Source organism: Lithobates pipiens, unplaced genomic scaffold (genome assembly GCF_037356315.1).
Source record: "Lithobates pipiens isolate NorthernLeopardFrog02 unplaced genomic scaffold, aLitPip1_a1.2 Scaffold_18, whole genome shotgun sequence".
Lineage (NCBI taxonomy): Eukaryota > Metazoa > Chordata > Amphibia > Anura > Ranidae > Lithobates > Lithobates pipiens.
This window is the reverse complement of record NW_027507758.1, coordinates 562,355,939-562,371,338: the sequence shown is the minus strand read 5'-3', so window position 1 is coordinate 562,371,338 and position 15,400 is coordinate 562,355,939. Positions and strand designations below refer to the sequence as shown.

General features: G+C 44.1%; 1 protein-coding gene across 1 annotated transcript in view; it reads left to right on the top strand.

The window, feature by feature from the left end:
* Positions 1-7,333: 7,333 nt before the first annotated feature.
* LOC143990276 (G-protein coupled receptor family C group 6 member A-like) overlaps positions 7,334-15,400 on the top strand; it is a 116,407-nt gene continuing 108,340 nt past the window's right edge. Inside the window, exon 1 of the mRNA XM_077490337.1 lies at positions 7,334-7,521. Within this exon, the coding sequence (XP_077346463.1) occupies positions 7,334-7,521 (188 nt within the window). The remainder of the gene's footprint in view (positions 7,522-15,400) is intronic.

Sequence of the window (15,400 nt, the reverse complement as noted above, 5' to 3'; positions counted from 1 at the left end):
ATGGGCTACTATGCGATGCATAGTAGTCCATTATGCTTTGCCTTTGCAGGGAATGAAAGAGGAAGTAAACCCATCAGGGTTTACTTCCTCTTTTTTTTTTTTCTCGTTCAACATTTTTTATTTTATGTTAAAATAAATTACATGTACAGAATATAAGACAAATTATGTGATAGGGTTTACTTCCTCTTTAAGGAGTGCTGTAACCTCTAGAAACCAGTCAGTAAGCAGTAATGATATGCTGTAACCTCTGGCAACCATTTGCAATTGCTGCCTCATCTGATACAGTAAACTGATTTTAAAGCGGGGTTCCACCCTAAAGTGGAACTTCTGCTCATCAGACCCCTCCCCCCCCTTCCGGGGGAAGGGGGGTGCAGATACCTGTCTAAGACAGGTATTTGCACCCACTTCCGGGCATAGACTCCCACGGGAGTCTATGCCTCTTCCTGTCCCTGCACTCTGTCTGCTGGGACACACACGGGTCCCAGAGACAGCACGGACAATTTCTATTGTGATGCGCAACTCGCGCATGCGCAGTAGGGAACTGGGAAGTGATCGATCGGCCTCGGCTGCCGACATCGCTGGATCCTGGGACAGGTGAGTGTCCATTTATTAAAAGTCAGCAGTTGCAGTATTTGTAGCTGATGGCTTTTAATAATTTTTTTCACAGTGAAATCCCTCTTCAAGTCTAGGTGCTGTTTATTTTATGTCTCAGAGAAGGTGGAGAGCAAAATTGCATGGGGGGGGGCCCTAAGAAATTTTTTGCCCAGGGTCCAATCAATATTAAAGATGGCCCTGACCTTCCCCCACGGAAGATGGATGGCGGGGATCATCACAATCCACAACCCACAGCTACAATAACCGACACCAAGGAAGATCATGGTTGGTATGAGGGTCCAGCTATCTAGTACATAGCTTCCAGAAAACATCACAACACCCTGCCCATGATCAATTCTCTACTTTTATAACATATACGGCATCTGAATAATCTGTCTAAAGCAACATTGAGAAAGTCCAGATTGTGAGGGCTATAATGTATATGTTACATTACTTGCCTTGTCCTAAAATATTTGTAGAAAAATAAAATATATTACACAGCAAGGGTCCCTGTCAACAGCCACCTGTCAGATGACTTTCTGCTGAGTAATGGTACCAGACAGGGCTAGGACTGTCCCCTATTCTCTCTTCTCTTACTGTTGACCCTCCAGCCCTTCCTGAACAGACTCCACACATACTCAAATATCCATGGTGTATTTATCTACAACAAAACATATAATTTGTCCAGATGACCTGTTATTGTTTCTGACCGGCTCACAAATTACACTACCCAACCTCCTTCAAGACATTGAATACTTTCAAGGAATCTCAAATTTGAAAATTACCTAATCTAAATTGAAATCACTCAACGTGTCACTGCTGCAAGAAGTAGTAACGCTATGTAAATCGAATTTCCCATTTTTTCTTGGTGCACGGAAGCTTTGACTTACTTGGGCATACAAATTATGGTACACCTGTATGAACTCTTTAGGATGAATCATCACACAGTTCTGGTGACTGCACGCCAAGGCATGCGCAATTGGGTTGCTCTCAGCATGTCTTGGTTCAACAGGGGGCCCTCATATACCTGATGTTCCTCCCCAGACTAGTATATCATATAGACAGTCCCCATCCATCTCCCACCATCCCTTTTTCTCTACTTTTAAAAGGGATTGCACAATTTTCCTCTGGTGCAACAAATCTCCATGAATCAAGCATTCTTGCCTCCCCTTGCCAAAACAAAAAGGAGGCAGCGACTTACCAGACTTCCACAGGTGAGCATGTCTGCTGGTGGATTGTAATGTTCATGAGATAGTGAAAGGAGGAACAATCTTTGATACCTTTGTGTTCACTACCAGGGCTTATGCCTCACCAGGTCTAAATCACCAAATCACACCCGTTAATAGGCCCTTCACTTTCAATGTTCTACTAAACCTTTTTGTCTGCCCCTGACACAACAGTTGTGAGGCCTTTAACTCCATTGTGTCTCATTCCTGGCCACACAAGGATGTGCTTGCCACATACTTCTTTCGACAATTAATATTACACTCGCTGGAGGCGCTTAACGCATTATTATTATTATTATTATTCAGGCTTTATATAGCGCCAGCAATTTACGCAGTGCTTTACAATATAAAAAGGAGACAATACAGTTACAATACAATAAAATACAAGAGGATTAAGAGGGCCCTGCTCAGAAGAGCTTACAATCTAATAGGGTGGGGCAGGTGGTACAAAAGGTTATAACTGTCAGGAATGAGCTGATGGAAGTGGTAGGAGATTAGTTGGAGACGTGATAGGCTTCCCTAAATAGATGAGTTTTCAGGGATCGCCTGAAGGTAGCAAGAGTAGGGGATAGACGGACCAGTGGAGATAGCGAGTTCCAGAGGATTGGAGAGGCTCTGGAGAAATTGTGGGGATGAGCATGGGAGGAGGAGACGAGAGAGCTTGAGAGTAGGAGGTCTTGAAAAGAACGGAGGGGACGATTTGGGTGATATTTGGAAACAAGATTTGTGATGTAGCTAGGGGCAGAGTTGTGAATGGCTTTGTATGTTGTGTTTAGTATTTTGAATTTAATTCGCTGGGTGATTGGGAGCCAGTGTAGGGATTGGAGTAGAGGGTTGGCAGACACTGAGCGGTTGGTAAGGTGGATAAGTCTGGCAGCAGCATTCATGATAGACTGAAGAGGAGATAGCCTATGGAGAGGCAGGCCAATGAGAAGGGAGTTGCAATAGTCAAGGCGAGAGATTACAAGGGAGTGAATGAGGAGCTTGGTGGTTTCATTTGTTAAAAAGGGGCGAATCTTAGAGATGTTACGGAGGTGAATTCTAAAAACTTTTGAAAACGATTGGACTTGGGGCTAAAATGATAAAGTCATAAAATAAAAGTCAGAGTCTAGGATTACACCTAGTACCCTGGCGTGATTGGAGGGCCTGATGGTTGCATTGTTGATTCTGATGGAAAAGTCATGGAGAGGGGCATGTGCAGGGGGGAGTATTAATAGCTCAGTTTTAGAGAGGTTTAATTTAAGGAAGTGGTGTGACATCCACGCTGATATGTCAGTTAGCAGGTTAGTAATGCGAGAGGAGACTGAAGGAGTGAGGTGAGGAGTAGACAGATAGATTTGGGTGTCATCGGCGTATAAGTGGTATTGGAAGCCGTGGGCGGTTATCAAGTGACCAAGAGAGGAGGTGTGAATAGAGAAGAGAAGGGGTCCAAGAACAGAGTCTTGGGGGACCCCCACAGAAAGAGGCAATAGAGAGGAGGAGACAGAGTTGTACGTGACACTGAAGGAGCGCTGTGATAGATAGGCAGAGAACCAGGAAAGAGCAGAATCTCGGAGGCCAAGGGAATGTAGTTTATTGAGGAGGAGCGGGTGGTCAACAGTATCAAAGACAGCAGAGAGGTCAAGTAATAGGAGTATGGAGTTCTGGCTGTTGGTTTTAGCAGTTAGTAAATCGTTAGTGAGTTTTAGTAAGGCAGTTTTCGTGGAGTGCTGTGAGCGAAAGCCAGACTGTAATGGGTCAAGAAGGTTATTTTCACTGAGGTAGGAGCTAAGACAGTTGTAGACTAAGCGTTCTAGAAGTTTAGAGGTGAATGGGAGCAATGAGATAGGTCTTAAGTTGTTCAGTTTGGTGGGGTCCAGTGAGGGTTTTTTAAGTATGGGGGTGATCTGCGCATGTTTAAGAGGGGAGGGGAAGGTGCCACTTGAGAGAGAGAGTGTCAGGTCACCTTGAGACGAGGTGACAGATGCACACCGTAGGGATCAGGAGTGCACCGCAAGGTTGTGGACCCTACGGCTGACTGCTGTGGACGGGAGACAGGTCCCACCGGGGTTAGAGCGTAAGATTCCCTGGGGCGCGGAGTCTAAGAGCCAGCAGGTGTTCACCAGAGCCTCGAGTGGTGAGGATGGACTTGGCTGCTACTGGCTCCAGGTCGCGACCCCCAGGGTCCCCCAGCTCACACCCACAGTAGGCAACAGGAGGATAGGGATGGTGAGGGACAAAGCCAAGGTCGGGGCCACAAGCAGACAGGAATAGTTAGGGACACGCTAAAAGGTCAGGATCACAGGCAAACAGGGATAGTCAAAGACACGCCAAAGTCGGTAACGGAACAACAGAAGAGCACACGGCAGGTAACAGGAAGCTAAACACACAAAGGAATACACAATGGTTGATCAGCAGGGCTGGCCTGCAGTGCACAGGTTAATATAGAGCTCTCTGATAGAAGCTAGGGTGGAGCCATGCCAGAGGGTGGATTACAAAAGCAGACAGGTGAGGGTCGGCTGGTCTCTAGATGAACACATGGGAACAGGTAAGCAGACAAACTATTGCATAACCATGACAGAGAGATTGAAGAAGTGAGTGAGGGAGCATAGGATAGAATTAGAGGGTGACCTTAATAGTTGTGAAGGAACAGGATCCAAGGGACAATTGGTTTGGTGAGCATCTGAGAAAAGTTTTGTAACCTCTTCAGTAGTAGCCAATTCAAAAGAGGAGAGTGTTGAATGTGCTATTAGGCCAGGTATGTTGGGTGGGGAAGATGTACGCACAGTGGAGGTGTTCTCACGAATTGCATCAATCTTGTCTTTGAAGTGATTGGCAATCTCTTGGGCAGTGAGTGAGTTAGTGGGTAGAGGGGGTGGGGGACGAAGCAGAGAGTTAAAGGTTGAGAAGAGCCAACAGGGACTGGAGGACAAAGTATTAATAAGAGAAACAAAGTAGGCTTGTTTGGCAGCATGGAGGCAGGAATTGTATTTTAGAAGGGCAGATTTATATATGGTGAAGTCTTGGAGGCATTTGGTTTTATGGCACAGCCGTTCAAGAGCACGGCAATGTCTCTTGAAATTTCTAGTGTTGTCAGTTTGCCAGGGTTGTAACGGTCGGGGCCTGATTCTGCGTGTGGTTAGAGGAGCAAGTGCATCTAGTGATGATGAGAGTGAACTGTTGTAGACAGAGATGGCAAGGTCAGGACAGGACAGGGGAGAAATGATTTCATATAGGTGGTCAGTAGCAGAATAGAGAAGAGAAGGCTTAAGGTGACGAAGGTTCCTACAAGTAATTGTTTGCTGCTTGGAGATATGGGTGGTTGGAGGCAAGGATACAGTGAAACTAATGAGGTTGTGATCAGAGACATCGATTGCATCACATGCCATACTGGCATGGGCTTACCTTCAAATCAACATTTCTAACTACACAGGGCACTCTCTTGTCCAGAAAAAGACCTCTTACTTTGCTTGAAGCACTCTGTACCAGAAAACACCTACAACCTCATGTCATTTCTACTCCATATGCATCGATATTAAAAGTGCCTTCCATTTTCTCCTCTACTTCGTGCTAGACTTGGGAATAAAATTGGACCAGGCTTTTACTTAAGAGGAATGGGAGAACATTTACATTCATATCCATAAGGGCTTGCTGAATGTTACCATCCAGGAAAATGGCTACAACATTTTCACCCATTGGTAGCGAACGCCCTACTTACTGCACAAATTCTTCCCTTCTGTCCCTAATATATGTTGGCGTTGCGAAGAAAAGGCAGAAATAATGCTTCACATATGGTGGTCATGCTCCAAGTTTTAGCCCTTCTGGAGACAGGTACATGACAAAATAGTTGTGGTTACAACTGATGTGCTGGATTACACCCCCGCACAATATTTACTTCATTACTCCCTAAAAGAATAAATTATAAATCCCTAGCAATGTTCATGATTAATGCTAATGCATAAAAAACGCATCACCTGCCACTGCTGCTTGAGCCAGATACCAACTATGAGTGAACGGTTTCACAGGATAAATAAAATGGAACAGATGGAGGAATTAAATGTTTATGACCACATGGTCTTGTTGATCTAATTTCAAAAAATCCTCAACTTACCAGTCTTACCAGTAAATGATTGCACATCATTCCTGGTTGCATAATCAGCTGCACCATCCTTTTATTAGAGCACTAGGGGGCGATTCATGATTGTGCTGTGGAAGGTCCTGGATTGCGGTGAGAGTAGGTGGAGAGCTGCTGAGAGCTAACCCACCCCATTGCTACCAAGCCTAAACTTTTTGTTTCGCTCCCTTCCCTCTTTTTCTTTTTCCTTTCTAGCTTTACCCTTCCCCCTTTTTTTCTCTTCAGTTTTTTATCTGTTTGGACATTGCCTTCTCAGCAGCCTCGGGTGCTCTTCTAAGAATACCCAACTAAGAATTTACACAAAATATTTCACATCTTTTTGAGCTTGAAGATTTGCTACAGAACAGACATTGCTTCATATGGTTTCTCTTTTTCTTTGGTGTGTTTTTTTGGGGCTTTTGTTCTGGAATGACATCCTGATGTACTAATGTATGTACTACTTTGGCTTTATAACATCCTGTCTATCTCTATGTAAAGCTCAATTTGTTCATGCTGGAATTCCAGTTTGTTGTTCTTTGTACACTTTTATCAATAATAAATCTATTAAAATTTGTTTCACATGACAGTCGCCAAATCACTCCCAAATTCAAATGATAATTCCAAACTCCACCAAAGTCAATAGGAGCTGAATTGTTTGAAAATGCTTTAAGGTAACACTTGATAGATTTAGGAACCAGATTACAGTTGGTGGGATCACTTACGTATTGGCACAGATATAACTGGTATTTTATTTTTAACTTAGTTGTTTATGGATGCAAGAGGATTTTACAGTATAACTGTAAAGCAGAATAGCAGATGTACCTGGTGTTTTCTTCTAGCATTTCTTCCTGATTCCCCAGGAGGCATTCAGATATTTTTCCAGAACAATATTCTCTGCTATGTAATGAGTGTAGTCCTAAAACAATGAATGTAGTATTCACTAACTACAAGTATACATTGCAAATGTGATTTAAATTACAGTGATTGATTTATCTACAGTGAATATTTGGTGAATGTTACTTTATTTGCTTTATAAATATGTCCCTAAAAATAGTTAAACCATAAAATGGCTAACTATACAAGTTAGCAGTATCAAATTTAATAAAAAAATGTAAAAAAAAAAAAAGATTGAGCAACTTTTTTTACAACAAATGTATTGGCTAAGTATTTATGGTCTGGGAATATTGTGATCCAACTTTGGATCACAAGATATTGAGTTTAAAAAGAATGAACTTGATGGACATGTACTAACCTAAATCACTAATGGAACAAGTTTGTTATTTATGCCTTGCAATTATGAAATAATTTTATATCCTGGACACTCCCTTATGGATACATTCCAGAAGTTTCCTATAAAATGTGAGCAGACAGGCAACATGGCTTCATTCTTCAGAGCACATTCTTCAGAGCATCTAAGAGCATGTTTTACTATATGTTTCCCATAATCACCCTTACTTCTTTCTTTGGATTTGCATTTTCCTGCCTTTCCAACGAACACGCTGTGGTTCGAAAACCCGGAGACATTATGCTTGGAGGGATCTTTCCCATTCATGATACAGTTTATAATTTATTAGATCGTCCTTATGTAGATGAGTTCACCTGTACTGGGTAAGTGCTGAAGAAATTGAAAATGAAATGCAAAGAATTCAGGTTTTTTTACTTGCCGTTAACATTAGTAAAACATAATTATTTACTCTGACATAATTCAGAAATTGGTTTTAATCCATGTTTATCAAAAACTGTAGGAATTGTGACTTGCATGTAGGTTTGAATAGTTGCTTGCAAATTTATGTTAATTCAATGATGTTAAATTTATATTTACTTCTATTGTTGCCTATGCACCCTTTTAGTGGCCTTTGATGGGTCATCTTTTTTTTATTTAGCCAGCAGGTTGAATAAAAAATAAATAATTTACAGATTCCTCCATCCTCATGAATAAGGTGGATGGAGCACCGCCCCCTTCCAGGGCATAGCATTCTGATAGCTGCTCCTGCTGTTGCCAGAAATACACTGATCAGCGGTTGCAGCCAATTGGTTGAAGCTCCTGATCAAGAAAGGTTTTCTAACTTGTTTCATAGAAGTCAATGTAAACATTGGCTTTTGGCAAACAGGGATGGCCACACAAGGATTGAAGTTCAAAGGGTCCATGCGGAACTGGCCAAATTTGAATCCATCTATGCCCAGCTTTAGCTTAGCTGTCGATGCCATCAGATCTCAACTCTCTATCTTAATTTCTCAGATAGCATTTTTAACCTTATTTCTCCATTTCCAAATGGAGAAGCTCTGTGATGTGTGATAGTTGTAGTGACTGATTACAGAGATCCCTAACGTACACAGTGTGGTACTGTTTATATTGATAACACCCCTCCCTCCACTCACAAAAGGACACAGGGGAAAAGGAGAGTTTAAGGCTGCAGAAGACAAACGAACAATTGAAGGGTGAGGGTTGAGAGTTTTTTAAATGCCACTGACCGCCGATTATCGTGGGATTGTTTTGAGGGGTTTAAAATACCACTGACCACCAATATTGTGGCATTGTTTGCAGAGCGAGAGGTTGACAACTAATGATGGTGGGGTGGGGGATAGTATTACATTGCCACTGGCCACCAATAAATGTGTTCAGAGTTTATCAATGACATCTCGCTAAGGTACACAATGCTATATCCTTCTACAGAGAACTTCTATTAATAATAAAAGACCTACACTTGATTTCTGTGGTTGACTTTAGGCTAGGTTCACATTGCTGCGATGCGGGAACGCCGCGAATCCTCGGCGTTTTCCCGCATCGCATACCTCCCGCCGGCAGTTCACACTGCCCTATGCGGACGGCTGGGAGTGTCAATGTTATGTTAATGACACCCCCAGATCCGTCGGCATATCGCAGTGCGATCTGCCGACTCGCACAGGAATCGGATCGCATGGTGTGAACCCCCATGCGATCCGATTCCGTTGCGGACCCAAAAAAGGGTCCCGTGCGAGTTTGCTGCGGGACCGCTGCGAGTTCAGCCATACTATCTGTATGGCTGAACTCGCAGCGCTACGGAGATCGGATGTGATTTGCTGTGCGAATCACATCCGGTTCTCCCCCCGCAGCGGTGTGAACCCAGCCTTAAGGCAAAATGCACAGTAACCACCTCAATATCAGGGTGTTTCTTCATTATCAAAAATAACACTATCTCCAGATGCCTCAGGGGATTTGTTTTACCTTGCTCTTGAAAAAAATTGAGCATAAAAATGAATGAACTTGATGGACATGAATTAACCTAAATCACTAATGGAACAAGTTTGTTTTTTAAGCTTTGCAATTATGAAATGATATTGTATCCTGGACACTCCCTTATGGAAAAGTTCCAGAACTATCCTATGAAATGTGAGCAGACGGGCAACATGGCTTAATTAGTCAGAGCACAGAGAATTTGATCTAAGAACACACCGCAAGCATGTTTTGCTATATATCTCCCATAATCACCCTTTCTTCTCTCTTGGGATTTGCATTTTCCGGTCGTTCCAACGAACATGCTGTGGCTCAAAAACCCAAAGACATTATGCTAGGAGGGATCTTCTATCCCATTCCTGTTAGAATTTATAATTTATTTGAACGTTCTTATGTAGATGAGTTCCCCTGTACAGGGTAAGTGTTGAATAAATTGAAAATGAAATGAAAAAAACAAGCCCCCCCCCCCCCACCAGGACATTATATTATGATAGCTGCTCCTGTTGTTGTCAGAATTGGCTGTATCTCCTGATCAAAAAAGGGTTTCTAACATTTAATAGCAGTTGTTAAACAGGGATGGTCATACACAGATTGAATTTCAGATGGTCCCTACTTAACTGGCCAAATTTGAAATCATCTATCCCAAGCTTTAGCTTGGCTGCCGGTATGTCACAAGTTAGCCTACAGTTTCCAGCTTGTGTGTTCTTATGTCCTTGCTGCAGTGTTTCTCTACCTGATTACTTTCACATGTGTGGCTTAGCTGTTCTCACCTATGGGCATCGTCTGCTATTCTGTGGGCCTTTATTTCCTTCTCTTCCATCACTGCCTCCTAGTTTGCTTGTCTATATAAGATATGCTCAGTGTAACCCACATTGCCTGAGCAACTTCATAATTTTCTGAGCTCCCATTTGCATACCTCTAGTCCATACTGTGTCTGACTACCTGTGTACCGCCCCCAGCTTCGTTTACCATCTGTGCTTGTTCGCTGCCTGCCCTGATCTCGGCTTGTATTCTGGATTCTCTTTTGCCTGCTGCTTATACTCTGCACACGCGATGGTCTCTGCATCCTCAGCTAGAATGAATAAATGAATAACTTGTATAGCGCTACATATCCACTACAATATCCACCCCCTTCCTTCCCAGCCCAATTTTCAGCTTTCAGCGCTCTCGCAATTTCAATGACAATTGCGCGGTCATGCTACACTGTACCCAAATTCAATTTTTATAATTTTGTTCGCACAAATAGAGCTTTATTTTGGTGGTATTTATTCACGACTCCGTTTTTTATTTTTTACGATATAAGCGCAAAAAAAGCAGAAATTTGGAAAAAAAAACGATATTTTCTTTTTTCTATTTTAAAAGAAATCCAATCAAATCAAATTTTGTCATAAATTTAAGCCAAAATATATTCTGCTACATGTTTTTAGTAAAAAAAATTTCCGTTAAGTGTATAATAATTGGTTTGTGTGATCACGGACATATGTACGCAAATGATCATGTACATATGTGTGCAGGTGATCACGTACATATGTGTGCAAATAATCATTGGGACATGTGGTTTTAGTGGGACATATGTGGGGGACATGTTTTTTTATTATTTGGGGACATGTGTGTTTTGGGGACATGTGTGGGGACATGTGTATTTTGGGGACGTGTGTGTTTACACTGTAGGTTTACACTAGACTAGTAATCAGTGAGTAAAAAGCTGTAAAAACAGCTCATACTCACTGATCACCAGCCGGCTGCAGCAATCTGCTCTCCTCTCCTCAGCGACGACTTCCGTGTGAGGAGAGGAGAGTCGATTGCCTAGCAACCGGCTGTTTGTTTTGATCACATGACGGCTGTGATTGGACACGGCCGTCATGTGATCAGGAGGGCCAATCACAGAGCCCTCCTGCCGATCCAAGATGCGCCATATCCGGGTGACACGAGTGCATCGGGATCGCGCCGCTGCGCGGGCACACGTGTACACGATCCCCTCCTTCTGAAGGACGTTCCTGAATGTCCAGTCAGAAGGAGGCGGCTCCCACCAGGCCGTATATGTACATTGGCCGGGTGGGAAGTAGATATGCAAACTAAATCGCCTCAAGGCGCTTTTGCGGCCAGTGTCTGTCTGGGTTTTCAGAAGAGATGGGTCTTGAGCTTCTTCCTGAAGGCCAGATAGTATTCTTCCGAGCAGATGTCCGTGGGTAGAGCATTCCATAGCCGTAGTCCTTTGACTGTGAGCCTTCGTTCGCCTTTTAATTTATAACGAGTCTTGGGGATATGGAGGAGGTTCTGGTTAGTTGACCGGAGAGTGCGACCTGTGGTGTAGTGCTTTACTTTGTCGCAGACTTATTGATGGGCTTTTCCTTGTGTACATTTATGAGTGAGGCAGAGGGTCTTGAATGTAACTTGATCCTTCACGGCTAGCCAATGGAGGGTCCTCAGGGACGGGGTGATTGATTCCCATTGTTTTTTTCCAGTTAACAGTCTGGCTGCTGTTTTCTGGACAGTTTGTAGGCATGAAATTTGGTATTTTGGAAGTCCTAGGTAGAGGGAATTTGCATAGCCGAGTTGGGAATTGATGATTGTTCCAACTACTGCTGCTGTTTCTCCTTCCGGGATGAAGGGGATGAGTCTACACAGTAGGTGAAGAAGGTAGTGGGATCCGCTGACTACTGATCCTATTTGTGCATCCATCGTCATGTTTGAGTAAAGGTGACTCTGAGGCTTTTGACTTTAGTGCTGGGGGTGATGGGTTGTCCAAGGATGGTGAGTGGTGTGGACATCGTGCCAGGGTTTTTGTTTTGGTTTCATGGAGGAACAGGAGTCGATCAATGAGAGACAATTTTCCAGTGCCTGGTATTGGTCATTTTGTTGGTGATCTAGGAAGGGTAAGTCTGAGTCTGCAACTCCTGCTACTTCTGTGAGAGGAGTTAGCAGGGTTTTGTGGTCTACTGTATCGAACGCTGCACTGAGGTCCAGCAGCACCAGGAGACACGATTCTCCTTCATCTGCTGCTTCAAGGGTGTCATCCCAGATTTTGAGGAGTGCAGTTTCTGTCCCTTGGCCAGGGCGGAAACCAGATTGTACTGAGTCTGAGAGTTTATGGGTGTCCAGTAGTTGTTGTACTAAGCATACTTGGGAGCCGCGACCTGGTTCCAGCTTGCTGCACAGCCCAACCCCACCATCAGGAGCTCTGGTGAAGCAGACTGGGGCTTAAACATGGTGCCCTAGGGAACCCTGAGTTTGCAATCTTCAAAAGCTCAATACCACAGGCTCCTGACAGTTTTCTTAGGCCATGAGCTCCTCAGAGACACTGCAGCCTCTTTTGGAACAACTTCAGTGTTTGGCGCGGAGAATTGACGTCCAGCAGGCCTATCAAGAATTTGATTATGCAGTGTCTGCAAGAACTTTCCTCTCATTTTGATCAGCTGCAGGTTGTGCCCACTACCTCACCCTCTGTTCTGGCTTCTGTTTCAGCCCCTGTTGCTCCAGCTCTCGCAGCCCATCCAGCTGAGGGCAGTCTTTCAAATCTCCATCTGCTTCTGCTGCCTCGCTTCTCTGGTGATCCTAAAGCTTGTTGGGGCTTCATCAATCAGTGCTCAATCAAATTTGTGCTAACGGGCCATTATTTTCCTACTGATCATTCCAAGGTGGCGTACATGATTTCACTCCTTTCGGGAGAGGCTCTGGCTTGGGCCTCGCCACTATGGCAATGTCAAGATCCTACTGTTTTCAGTCTTTCTGCCTTCCTACAAGATTTCTGTAAAACCTTTGATGTCCCTGGCAGGGCCTGATCAACTTCTGGAGCTCTTCTTCCACTTTGTCAAGGAAACATTACTGTTGGTCAATATGCAGTTCAGTTTTGCACCTTGGCTTCAGAACTTGCATAGAATAATGAGCCCCTTACTGCAACTTTTTGGCAAGGTCTAGCGGATCATATTAAGGATGAATTAGCTGGCAGAACTATACCCACCACCCTAGAAGGCTTGATCACCCTTAGCATCCAAATCGATGTCCGTTTCCAGGAGCGAGATCTGGAATGAATGCTCCACTCCGCTGCCCAGTGGTTCACTTCACCCCTGTTGTCCAGAAAGCTCCAGAACAACCCATCTCTCCAGCTCTGTTCTAAAGAACCTATGCAATTAGGCCAGAAAAGCCTCACTCCACAAGAGCGATCACATCGCCTTAGACTCGGCTTATGTCTGTACTACGGAGCTTATGGTCATATAATAAAATCCATAAGGAGATTCTATAGATCCAACTAGCTGGATGTACTGGTTGGGTCCACATCCCTGGAACATAAAGTGAAAAACTTGACTCCCTGCAAAGGTAAAGCATAATGGACTACTATGCATCGCATAGTAGTCCATTATGTGTCACTTACCTGACACAGGAGCCAGCGAAGTCACCGCTGTCCCCTGTAGTTCTGAGCATCCATCTTCTTGGTGGGTCTCGCTGCTCCGGCGCTGTGATTCACCAGAGCAGGGATTATGTCATTCCCGCCCATGTGCACGGGAGCCGACACTCACGGTATATCGCCACGATCTGCGGCCTGCCCAGTGCGCCTGCACGCCCCTGTCTACGGCGCATGCGCCGCAGACAGCGGTGGCTGTCTTTGGGTAAATATCTCCTAAACCGTATAGGTTTAGGAGATATTTCTTGGACCTACAGGTAAGGCTTATTCTAGGCTTACCTGTAGGTCAAAGTGGTTTGTAAGGGTTTACAACCACTTTAAATCATAAAAGTATAAATTCATTGAAACATTAAACACATGATAAAAAGAAAGGATAAAATCAAACACAATATGATAAGAACAGCATGAAACCAGCTACTGGAATGGCCCAAATCCACTTTCAAGGACACAGGAAGAGTCCACCGTGTTTCAACATATAGAGTGAGAGTCTTTTTTGGGGACAGTAGGCTAGAGGATTCCAAATATGTAACCTTAATCTATAATTGTAAAATGCACATAATTATGAACATGAACAGAAAATAATAAAAATTCACACAATCGAGGCGCATGTGTGGATGCCTAGGAGGACGGTAATGCCAGCTTAGAGCTCCGCTCCTGTCATGAAATGGTCCACCCGTTGGTGGCGCTGTTGATCTCTTGGATTGCAGTACCAGTGTCCACCAGCGGGTGTCTTCTAACACCCAGGGCCTGTAATAAGAGGACATACCTCCTGGTGGCACTATTGGATCCCTGGACTGTAGTACCAGCGCTCACCAACGGGTGTACTCCGGCAGTGTGGAGCAGACAGCACCTGCAGCGATCAGCTGTTACGTGAGGGTAATCAGTAGTCTTATAAATACCTAGCAAGCCCTAACATGCTTGTCTCAGTATCACACTCTCTCCATGTAACCTGAACCTTTGGACCTGAACCTTTGGACCTGAACCTTTGGACCTGAACCTTTGGACCTGAACCTTTGGACCTGAACCTGGACTTTGTATTTACCTGACCTGTCCCTTCCTGATTCTTAACCCATCCTGGACCCGTCCCTCTTGTCTCCTGCTACCTTGATCCCTGCTCTGCAGCCCATCCATCCGTCCTTAAACTTCTACTGTTTCCCCGGTGTTTGACCTCGGCCTGGCTTTCGTTCACGTCACTGGTAGTTCCCATTTATTATATATATATTAATTGTTGTGGTTGGTAGTGCACTGTTTGTTTTCATTTTCCTTTTTATTTATAATAAACACGTTATTTCATTCACACGCGTTTGGGTTCCCTCTGTGCAGTCCACACAGTCTGGTCTAATCACTCCCTGACAGTATACTGAGACCATCCCTGACCAGACGTGGCTGCATTGAGGAACCATCCTGACCTGTTAGTCTGCCAATATGGATTTCAATGAAATAATGTATTATTCTCTGCTGGCAAAAGAGGATGGTGAATATTGTCGCCAGCTTCTAAAAAGGTGGTCTAGTGACCGGCTGATGGAGACCATCCGATCAGCTCATTCCCTGGTGGATCAGGGCTACATGTCATTTGGGGATGTTCCGCCCTTAATCCAATTATGTGCAGAGCTAGCCCTGACATGTAATTCCAAAGTAAGTGGTGATTTTTCTCCCCCCTTCAATTTGGGCCAAGTTGTATCTTTGGTATGGTTATTAGAGGATGATCCAGCCTATTTCATGGAATGTTATTCCTCTTGTCCACAGCAGGTGTTGTCTGATTGCATCCATTCAGTGCAATCTCTGGTTAGTCAGGCTGTGTGTGAATCAGTGTTTGTTCAACCTGTGCTACAGGCATGGTCAGATCTCCTGCATTTAGCTAAGCCACAACC